At 34.9% G+C, this 12,120-nt stretch overlaps 1 protein-coding gene across 1 annotated transcript in view; it reads left to right on the top strand.

Annotated features, from left to right (window-relative positions):
- Nucleotides 1-11,211, top strand: part of AZIN1 (antizyme inhibitor 1) — a 31,986-nt gene extending 20,775 nt beyond the window's left edge. The window contains 8 exon segments of the mRNA NM_001291425.1: nt 27-199; nt 1,916-2,050; nt 3,252-3,333; nt 3,854-3,928; nt 4,557-4,719; nt 7,484-7,599; nt 7,904-8,118; nt 8,392-11,211. Coding sequence (NP_001278354.1) covers nt 27-199; nt 1,916-2,050; nt 3,252-3,333; nt 3,854-3,928; nt 4,557-4,719; nt 7,484-7,599; nt 7,904-8,118; nt 8,392-8,500 — 1,068 coding nt within the window. The 3' untranslated portion in view covers nt 8,501-11,211.
- Nucleotides 11,212-12,120: the final 909 nt, after the last annotated feature.

The raw sequence follows: 12,120 nt of genomic DNA, 5'->3' as shown, positions 1-12,120 counted from the left end.
ACAACGCTTTAAATTTTTTTTAATAGACTGAAATGGCTTTAGTGCAAGAATTGGGTGTATCTCCAGAAAACATCATTTACATAAGTCCTTGCAAACAAGTGTCTCAAATAAAGTATGCAGCAAAAATTGGAGTGAACACCATGACATGTGACAATGAAGTTGAATTGAAGAAAATTGCACGTAATCACCCAAATGCCAAGTAAGTGTAAAACTGAGTACATGTGAATATTACTTTACAACCTAGGGTTTGGATTTGTCTTTGGCCTGGGAAAAGGACATTTATGTAGAGCAGTGGTATATATTACAATATATATATATATATATATATTTTTTTTTTTTTTTTACAATATTTTTTTACTTATTTAAAGTTCCTATATGGAAAATGGCATTTTATTGCCTACCCTCTTCGGATCCTGTTTGTAGATTTGGGATGAGATAAGGACAGTTTAAAATATGAATTTATAATCTTTAATTCAAGGAATAAAATGTGGTTGTTGGGATGATGAAATGAGGGCCACAGATGTGATTATGAAAATACATCAACCCTACTAGTTATTTGTCATGTTGGGAATAGGATGTGTATTGGTCAGCTGTTTTTCCTAGTTAGCTGAGGGTTTAATCTTCCTTTGGCTGTAGTTTCTAAGTGATTTGTCCTTAGTGACAGTGTTTTAGGAGCCTAGTCTGTACATTTTTGAAGGGTTTCTCTTTTAAACCCACTCTTCTCTTTGAATAGGAAGTTTAATTTCTTTTTTACTTGTACCTGCATGTATCCCAAGATTTTTTATTATTAAAAAGTTTACTTTTTAAAGAGCAAAAAAGGCAAATTTACTATGGTTGTGATTTGGTATGTCAAGACTTTAGGATATACTAAAAGCATATTGTATTAATATGTACAAAATTGCTTATTTTTTAATGGGTTATTACTTGTGTTCCTTAAAAATGTATATCATATCCATATTTTCCTTGTACATTTTTTATTATTGACTTTGGTATTCCTAGGTGTCCTGACAAGATTGATTACCCTGGAAACCTTTGTTTTTCATAAAGGCCTTTTGGGGAAATATTTAGTTAACCACTTATCTCTAAAAAAATCTTTGTTATATGATCTTCAGAAGATAAGCCCTGATATGGGGTTACTGTGTTTAACTGTAAAGTGGATGGTACATACTTAATAGAGTTGATTCTACCCATAGGAAGAATAATTTTGCTTTTATGAGACTATCTCTGACCATCGGTCATTCCTTAGGACTTCCTTGGGGGAAGGAATTTACAAACAGCATTTGTATATTTGTGGGGTTTAGTGGTTTATAATTACTTGAGTATCTCCTGAGATAGTCTCGATCATTTTGTCTTGGTTGTTATGACTTGGAAGAAAATATCGAGTAGATTTGACTCAGTATCTAAAAGGCTACTGTTTAGACACATAAGATAACTCCAAGCTTGCTTGTTTTTTGTAAGATGGAGGAGATTAATAGGAGTAGGTGGTGGAAGATTAACTAGCTGGAGCAATTTAGGAGACTTGAAACGTGTAAAAGCCCTGATATTTTTAACTGAAAGACAATGATGGCATTGCTATTCAATTTAGTCTTTCTAGGTGGTTTTACGGACTGATGGACTTCATTTGAAAGTAATGTCGTCTTTCATTACAGAGCCCAACTGACTCTTGCTGCTACAACAGAGTCTTAACTTCCTGCATTTTCCAAATTCCCATCCTTGTAAGCTTCATGCTTTAGGCCCTAATGGCTAGTTTTTTCTCTGTACAGGATTGTTTTTCGTTAGGTTCACTTGATTCAACCGTCGCTGGATTTGGGAGCACTGGCAACATAATCAACATACTTCCTACAATCTTCAGGCTTCACATGTGCTGATGATGATGTAAACCAACTCTGCCCCAATCATCTTCCCCTTCTCTTAGGGTCTTACTACATATTGCAACAGAAGATAATATTGGAGGCGAAGAGGGTAACATGAAGTTTGGCACTACCCTGAAGAACTGTAGGCATCTCTTGGAATGTGCTAAGGAACTTGATGTCCAAATAATTGGGGTTAAGTGAGTATTTGTTTTAAACTTCTATTTTTATGTTAAACCTTTGTCGTTCTGATGATTTTTTTTGAGACTTTATTTGCATGAACTCTAGTAGATTCAACTTTCAGTTTAATACATATTTTCTTAGTCTAGGTAAAACATATGACTTAACCTTCATATAACTTTATACATGCACCTCCCCTTTCCTAATTAAGAGAAAAAATAGTAAACCTCTCCTTTAAATTGAAGGGAAAGGTTGTACTAGAATTCTAATGAATACCAAAGTGGCATTCATCTGAGTTGTCATTTTATTTTTTTTCCCCATCTTTAAATTTTTTTTCCTTTTCAATCCCTTGGGCACGCCAGTAAATCAGACATTGTTTTACCTTCTTGATTTTTATGTGCGCAGAAAACTGAGACCCAGAGAGATTTAATGATTTGATCATAATCTCAGAACTGTGATCTGAGTCAAATTTGGACACAAAGCTCCGCAAATTTTTGAGTCACCAGTCCATTGCTAATCTCATTACAGTGCAAAATCTTTTTAAATTGTTCATAAAGATGGATAAAGAATCATGACTGTTAAGTTTAATTTTCCCTTAAGTGACAAATAATGACATATATTTGAGAGTTTTCATATTTCTATTTGTTACCATACAGTAAAATTGACTCTTGGTTTTATACTTCATGAACTTTAACGTATTTGTGTGACTACTGCCACAATCAGGATATAGAACCATATTCGATTAAATTTAGGTATTCTGTTTTGAATGTCTGATAAGTATCTCTTAATAAGTAATACTAATAAGTGTTAGTAATACTCAGCTGAATTAATGTTCATTTGTATTTCATAATAGACATTTTTATTTTTGGCCAGATAAAATTATACATTCCAATTACAGATTTTGTGACCCAGTTTTATCAGTGGTGCTTGTTACTTTACTATAGATACAGAAAGGCATGTCCTTATCTGATATTTATAAAGCCTGATAACTCATTGTTAAAAATTCTTTATAAAATTAAAGTATTAACCCAAACATTGCCTTTTCTGAAAGGCAGGTTATTATAACTTGGATAATTAGAGGCCTGTGCTTCCAATTCTTTAAGTATTTAATAAGGTTATTGCGAATACTGTGTCAATATGGTGAAGGAGAACTGAAAAGAATTATAGGAAGGGTGTCTAAAATTTGCTGTTGCTTTAAATTTATTACTCTCTTTCTTCCAGATTTCATGTTTCAAGTGCTTGCAAAGAATCTCAAGTATATGTACACGCTCTATCTGATGCTCGATGTGTGTTTGACATGGCTGTAAGTTTTTTCCTTAAGTTATTTTGATATTTTAAGCCAGGGTGTTACTTATTTTTCCTCTTTTTTCCTTTGTCTTTCAAAGATTTTATTTACCATTTATTTGGGGGAGAGAGTGTGTGCACGCAAGTGTGTGCACCTGAGAGCAGGAGGAGGAGGAGAGGGAGAGGGACAAGCAGTCTCCACACAGCATGGAGCCCTCTCAGGGCTCAGAACCAAGAGTGGGACACTCCACTGATTGAGCCACGCAGGCACCCCTCCGGGATAATATTTAAGGTTTTTAAGTGGGTAAAGGGATGAAATAGTAACTTACTTGCATGTCTACAAGACAGTACAGACATCGTTAGGAAGACAGTATATACACAACACTGAATAAACCTGCTTTTATTGGTAGATACCAAAACTGAAGCTATACTAAAGATCAGAACAGATTCTATTTACCTCCTTGGGAAGGGGTTTTTGAAATGTCCTTGTAGTCATGACAGTTTGGATAAGCATTTAAAGTATTTTTTTCCATCTCTAGGGAGAATTTGGTTTCACAATGAACATGTTAGATATTGGTGGAGGCTTCACAGGAACTGAATTTCAGTTGGAAGAGGTAAACTTTGTTCGGTGGATGGAATACTGGAATAATCTCTCTGCTTAAGTGGTAGATATAGACAATGGTATAACAACAGCAGGAAATAAACCCTAAAACATCTGCTTAAAATTTGATTCTAAGAAGGTGAAGAGGCAATGAGAAGACCTACCCCACTTTGAAAGGCTTAATATTCCTTGAACTCTGTAGCATAACTTACAAAAAGTTTGTATTCAGTTGTGTTTCTGCTCTTATGGAGTACTTGATGGCACAAATGAAATTATTATTTAGACAGCTTAAGTTGTTTTATCGAGATGTACATTACTACTCACCTTCCTGCTGTGCCCTCCGTCTCTCAAACTGATTTGATGTGTTGCTCCTTTGCTAGTGTTAAGGGGTATAGAAACAATCAACAGTAGCCATTCACCCTTGGTGTTAAGAAATTTTTTTAAATTAATGCCATTCTGATAATATAAACTTTGATGCCTCAAAAGCCTGCTTAATTGTTTGAAGGTAACTGCTAAATAGCTAAGCTTTCTGGTCTATAACTGGAACTATGGCTTTAAGTTTTCTAGGAAATATATCCATCTCTTAATGTGAATTATCTAGTTCAATATTGAAATCATAATGTGGGGTTTAAAATTCATAGGTTAATCATGTTATCAGCCCTTTGTTGGATGTCTACTTTCCTGAAGGATCTGGCATTAAGATAATCTCAGAACCTGGAAGCTACTATGTGTCTTCTGCATTTACACTTGCAGTTAATATCATTGCAAAGAAAGTTGTTGAAAATGATAAATTTCCCTCTGGAGGTAAGTTACGAAGTTTATAATTTTGTTTTTCTTAGTTAAATTCATCTTCAAACTAATTGCAATTATCCTATACTAGTCAAGTATAAAATATTGTAGGACATGGACATTTATGGATTATAACATTGTGGGTGATCTTTAGCCAGCTGTAGGTAGCTAGGCTTTTCAAAAATGCCATAGTGAAGTTAACACTGCATAAGACCTCCGGAATCTAACTCTTGGTTCTGATGTTTAATTTTATTTTATTTACTTTTTTTTTTTTTTCCCAAATAATTGAGACCTTATGTGCATATTGGGGAGGGCGGGGCGTAGAGCAGAGGGAGAGAGAATCTTAAGCAGGCTCCATGCTCATGTGCAGAGCCCAAGGCCAGGCTCAATCTCATGACCTGAGATTGACCTGAGCCAAAATCCAGTCAGTCACTTAACCAACTAAGCTACCCACATACCTCTAGATAGGTGTATTTTAGATAAGCTTTTAGATAAGCTTCCTCCAGGTGATTCTCCTATCTTGTTAAGAACCAGTATGTTACTATAATGTCTCTTGTCCTGTTCCTCTTAGTCAGATGGTTCACATGGAGAACCTAACTTTATACTTTCTTATATAATGAGGGCCAACAGAGTCTTAATCTGTCTCTAGTCAAACCAACAAAAAAGTACTAGACTTTGTTTCTTGCTGACAAATACCACTTTAAAAAATGTAGAAAGTGGGATCCCTGGGTGGCGCAGTGGTTTGGCGCCTGCCTTTGGCCCAGGGCGCGATCCTGGAGACCCGGGATCGAGTCCCACGTCGGGCTCCCGGTGCATGGAGCCTGCTCCTCCCTCTGCCTGTATCTCTGCCTCTCTCTCTCTCTGTGTGACTATCATAAATAAAAATTTATTTTAAAAAAATGTAGAAAGTACTGTTCTATGTTAAGAAAACTGTTTTTCCTTCAGTTAGTAAGGATAAGTTTTTCTTTTGAGTTTTTAAATATCTTGAAGTTGAAGAGCTACAAAAAGACCAGGAACTTCCCATTTTGATCACTTTGTTAACATGATGTCGGTGGATTTCTGTATTATGAAGTGGAAAGATAATTTATAAATAACCTTTTTTCTTTTCATACTTTTACCCCATTAGTTTTAACATCAGTGAATTTCTGACTGTTAGTCTAAGAATAGCTTTCCCTTCTCTTTATTTATATTAGTGTAAACTCCTAGATACTCAGTATGTAATCAATTATTTTTTACTATCCAAAATTGGGGTCCTTATGACATGCCTCCATCACTGCCTGAGCACTTCTTTACTTCATGGTACATCAAGATACCCAGGTTCTTTACCTGCCTCAGTCCTAGAATTGGCCATTTCTCCAAGGAGCTCCAGTTCATTTTAACAAAGAGTGGTATTTGAAAAAACAAGAAAGGAGTTGGTTGTATTCAGTACTACTGATACATCATTTCATCCAAGCTTTCTCACTGAGGAGAACCGGGAAATGTGTGTGTGCATATATATCCATAGCACACATAACTATATATCAGAAGCCAGGCATGCAGTAGTATATCACAGGCTGCATTCTGTTTTTCTCCTTACACATTGTAACTTTCCCAAGAATGAGAAACCTAGCTCCCATTATCGTATACTACATATGTTTGCTTAAGTCTGGAATACATAGAAGGTGGTGTTTCCCGAATAGCTAACTCCTATCCCAGCAGTTAACCAAACCACTTAACCTGTAGTTTGGTATCTGTTTAGGGTTGGTTTTTGGCATAAATTTTTATACAAGGAGTACAATCTTAAGCATATAATGTGACAAATTAAAGTATATACTGACATCCCTATAGAAACAAATTTCATCTCTTAGGATTTTTTTTTTTCCGTTTCTTTCCTAGACAGTCACTATTGTGAAGGTTTTTCCACCATAGATTAGTTTGGATTGCTCTCAAACTTCATATAAATGGAATCATCGAGCATATATTTTAGGACAACTCTGTATAATATCTGATTGAGGGCAGCCTGGGTGGCTCAGCGGTTTAGCACCAGTGTCAGCCCAGGGCCTGATCTTGGAGACCCGGGATCGAGTCCCATGTCAGGCTCCCTGCATGGAGCCTGCTTCTCCCTCTGCCTGTGTCTCTGCCTCTCTGTCTCTCTATCTCTCTCTCTCATAAATAAATAAAATCTTTAAAAAAAGATTAAAAAATATCTGAGCTGCTTTTGTTTCATCTTTATTGCTAATATTTCACTGTGAATAGACTTTATCCATTCTCTTTGCTGATGAATATTTATTTGGTTCCCAGTTCTGAGCTGTTAGGAATAAAACTTAACATTCTTGTGTAAGTCATTGGGGAAATGACTAAGAGTAGAATTGCTGGGTCAGAGTAGATGTTAAAAATTTCAAAGTAGTATTTTATCTCCCCACTGATGGTATATATGTTTGTTCCCCCACTTTTACTGATTTTTTTTTGTGTGTGGTCGCTTTTTAATTTTATCCATTCTAAAGGTGTGGGTAGAAACTCATTATAGTTTAATTTGCATTTACCTGGTGACTTCTGTAGAACATATTTTCATGTGTTCATTGGTCGTCTTCCTTGTGAAGTATGTTTTCAGTTTTTTTAGGCTGACAGTATTGAGGTATGTCAGTATACATCAGGTTTTTTTAAAATTTGATTTAAATATTTTGGGAAATGTGAAACCTGTAAGTCTGTTCTATAAATATTCAATCGGCTATGCCTTGCATAGTTAGCTTTATTAGATATTTTAATGTAAATTCATTTTCATTTTTCTGCTTTATTTCAGTAGAAAAAACCGGAAGTGATGAACCAGCCTTCATGTATTATATGAATGATGGTATTTATGGTTCTTTTGCAAGTAAACTGTCTGAGGACTTAAATACCATTCCAGAGGTTCACAAGGCAAGTTGTATAACAACAACTTATTTGGCATTTATAAACTGAGCTCTTTTTTTTAAAAGGTGCCTCCCAAGTTTTGGAGAAATGCTTTTAAGATGGGGAATATTGCTCCCTTTTGAGGATTTATCTTCCTTAGATGGAGTTAAGAAGGAAAACCAATGCTCCTGGCTCCAAGCCTGCCTTTCATAGGCGTATTGAATCTGATAGAGTAAAAAATATTCTCATCTACCCTCAAATTCAATACCTGCATGAAATAAACATGAGTTAAAAACTTAATTTAGAAAACTTTTTTTTTTTCTCCTGACAGAAATACAAGAAAGATGAGCCTCTGTTTACAAGCAGCCTTTGGGGTCCATCCTGTGATGAGCTTGATCAAATTGTGGAAAGCTGTCTTCTTCCTGAGCTGAATGTGGGAGATTGGCTTATCTTTGATAACATGGGAGCAGATTCTCTCCATGAACCATCTGCTTTTAATGATTTTCAGAGGCCAGCTATTTACTACATGATGTCATTTAGCGATTGGTAAGGTATTGTTTTCATCGTAAAGCTGATTGGATATTCAAGATGACATAACATGTCGGCTAATAATTTTAATTCTGTGACAAATGCCTCACAAGTAATAGCAAAATGCCCCTGTTAAGGGTTATTGGAGGACTAGTTATTTTATAATCTTATTTCATTGTCCATTTGTTATGTGTTCATGTGGTCTTTATGCTTAAACTCAGAATTAACGGTTTTATGTTTTTGGGGGGTTTGGGGGTTTTTTTGTTTTGTTTTGTTTTGTTTTTTTGACAGGTATGAGATGCAAGATGCTGGACTTACTTCAGACACAATGATGAAGAACTTCTTCTTTGTGCCTTGCATTCAGCTGAGCCAAGAAGATAGCTTTTCCTCTGAAGCTTAAACAGGCATTAATGCTTCTTGTGAGATCTGAAGTTGCAGGTTAAGCTTGTCTGGTCTACATTCCAGTGTGAAACAAATTCAAACAATCTTACTCTATTAATTCTCTTGGAGACAAAATCTATTAGTAATAGCTATTTGGGACCAGACGAAATCAGCTTTCATCTATAATTCATTGGGGGTAATTGGGAAATTTAGATAATGTATCCAGATTTAAACTTACCAGTTTGTCCTACCCCCTTAAGCGTTTAAAATAAAATATGCAACAAAATGGATGACTTAGTGGAGATGGAAGCCCATTAATTGGGTTCCCCATTAAATCGTTTACATACAAGTACACAGTTTTTATACTAAGGATTCATGTTAAAAAGTCTTGTAAAATTAAATGTCTTTCACCCAGATATATCAAATGTCAGTGGAAGACTAGTGTGACTTCATTAGATATGTTTAGTGTATTTAGAATGTGTAAATTTGTGCTTTGAACTGTAGTTTAATAAATGTAAAATTGCATCATAGTATTTGTTGTATTTGACCTAATGTAACACTTGTATGATTGCAATAAAATTTTGTGTAGATTTTACTGTTTTTTCAGGCTAAAACTTTGGGAAAGGGGCTAGCTAGGAAAGGTAGTTTTGAAATAGATGTGTATATGGACTGTTTTGAAGGTTTTTTTTCTTTTATAGCCCATTTAAGTTTAGTTTGGCTCAGTACATTTTTTTCAGTTATTTAAATAGTAATTTAAGTAAAATGTTTGGTAAATCATTGTGAAGTTCAGATTCATGGAGAGTTGATGTGCGATAAGCATGATGTTTAACAATTTTAACACCAAAAATGTTAATTCTGCATAAACCAATTGTAATAATTAATAGGTGTTTCTGTATAGATAGGATACATAGAATACCTTAGTAAATCTTTGAATTACAAATCTTTCGGCTGAAATGGAAGATTCTATTAAATACTTTGAATAAACTGGGGGGGGGGGATAAAATCGCAGAGAATTCTGCAACGCACTAAAACTTAGAGAAGGGCTACATCTATATCCAGAAACCTGATGCTCTTTTGCACGGAATATTATTTAAATTCAGAGTTGTAGGGAGTGGGGTGAAGCACACCTGTTCTCAATTTCTTAATTGCAATGATTTCAAACTTTAGGAGTTTTTGTTTTAGTTATGCTTAGTTTCTTATTTCCCATTTGTTCAGCTTTGTAATTTTAATTCTTTTCATACTAAAATTTTGTGACTGGGGGAAGGGAGTTAGTGTTACTAACCTGACAGTTGTTGCCAGGAGTTTACGTTGTTCACTGCTAGTATATTAGTAATCCTAGACCTCAGAATCACAAGAGTAATAAAATAAACAACAGGGGTCATTTTTTCCTAACTTACTCTATGTTCAGATGTGGAATTTCTGTCTCCCCAAGAGGAAATGTGACTTCACTTTGGTGCCAATAGACAGAAAATTCTACCTGTGCTACATAGGAGAAGTTTGGAATGCACTTAATAGCTGGTTTTTACACCTTGATTTCAAGGTGGAAAGAAATTGATCATGAATCTCTAATAAATTTCAATCTAAACCAGTAGGTGCTTAATATTTTTTGATTTGATTGATGCCCATTTGAATTTCATGGGTTCTAATAATAAAATTTAAGACCCCAGTCCATTGTCCTCTGTAATTACCCTTGGACTTTACCAAGGTATAATATGGGGTTTTATGCAAAGTTCCAAGCTACATGCAACTTTTTTAAACCATAATAAAGTGGAGGAATTATTCCCAGCCTCCTTTACATGTTGTGCTTTGTGGTCCAGAAATGACAAACCGTTTTTTACAAAATGGTACAACTTTGAGTCCTTGGCTTGACTACACAGCTTTGAGCTTCATGGCATGTCAACTTTGCCATAGTCATAGGAAAGTTCTATGTATTATAGCTCAAGAGTCGCAAATATCACATGTGAATGAGATGGTAACTTTGAGAAATGTCTGTATTGTATTTGAAGACTGTTTGCCATAAATTTGAAGTTTGAACTTAATGTATTTCAATTTGGTATGCTAAAAAGTACTGAATTAATGTAACAATTTTTTTTTTACAATATTGTAATCTCCGCTCAGAATTTAACTGAAAATATAAAACCCAAATGATTTCTATATAGTAAATTGAACTGTAAAGGTAATTTGTGTGTGATTCTGAATACACAAGATAAAATGTTTTTATTCCTCCTTATGTTTTACTTTGGCTTCTATCGTGAAAGGGTAATTCTGCATATCAACTTTGTTTATATTAACTTGCGAGTATTCTTTCAGAATCTTTATTATAAAGTAGCAAATCTGGTAAAATGATGCTGGGCATTACATGTGGAAGATTTTGATGATGTTCAATATATATGTGAGCACTGAGAGGTTTCCAGGGCCATGTTTTCTAGATCCATTAATTTACCAGCCTCTTGAAGTTTAAACTTAGACTAAATGAAATTGATTTATATAAGTTAAGGTAGGTATTCTAAGTAATTGTGGGCACTGTAATATTCAATGCAAATATTGTATTTAAAAAGCCACTGTTCAATCTTTTTTGTCCCTTGTTGGGGACTTTGTATTTTCTCACTATAGATATTAGCAACTTGACCAACAATATAGTAAAAATACTTAATTGGCTTCAAGGTATAAGATCAGAGAAGAATTCATAGTCTTCCACATTCAACTTGTGAATAAATCCTCCAAATACTTCAATTCCTGTCTTGTCCATAATGAAGGCAAAATAATGGTATATTTGCACACTCAGGCTTTCATAATGGGAATAAAACTAGCTTAGGAATAAGAAACAACTGGTTCTGGTCTTTTTCTGGCACTGCTGGAAGCTAATCTATACCTACTTAAAATAATCTACCAGCTTTAAGGTGACTGTTTTGATATTTTATGATTTCTGGAGCCTTTTACTCTGGGACTGCAGTCAAATTTGAGTTAATAAGAATGGTATAAATTCAATTTCTTTTTTTTTTCCTAGCTTGTTGCTGGTTCAAGATGGGAAGGTATAGAAACAAGAAAGCCTTTTTAAGTTTAAAATTCTGGTGATGGATGATCATCCATTTGGGCAAGTTAAAGTTAACCTGAAAACAGTGCCTGCTCTTAAATGTTACTGAGGAAATTTGTTTTTTGTTTTTTAACTACAAATTGTGGGTACTACATTTATCTTCATCATAGTTTAGGTCTTCACCTAGAATGGAGTATAGATGGGGGAACACAAAACTACTCCAGGCTTCAGGCACTCTGACCAGCGTTTGATACAGTTGAAGAATTTGGGTTTTATCTGTTGGAAACTGGGACTGGGCAAACTTTTTAAGAATAGGCAATGAATAGAAGGGCTAATTTACCCAACATGCTCATTTTGTGTGTTGTCTTGGAGCAGGTAAGAAACATGTTCCAGAACTCCTGAATTCCTTGACCTAACTATAGCTTCAAAAGCAATTCTGTTGTCAAATCGTCTTTCAAATCCTGGTTCTACTGTAACGCTGCTTATGCTTGTCAAAACCCTGTGCAGTTGATGGCCTCGTTGGAGAAGGTTGCCACTGGATCAGTTACAGAAAATTGAAAAGTGTTAAGAATCTGCAGTTGACAGGTGAAGTGATCATGTATTCT

This window comes from Canis lupus, chromosome 13, assembly GCF_011100685.1.
Source record: "Canis lupus familiaris isolate Mischka breed German Shepherd chromosome 13, alternate assembly UU_Cfam_GSD_1.0, whole genome shotgun sequence".
NCBI lineage: Eukaryota > Metazoa > Chordata > Mammalia > Carnivora > Canidae > Canis > Canis lupus.
Note: the sequence above shows the minus strand (reverse complement) of the source record. Positions and strands in the feature narration are given on the sequence as shown.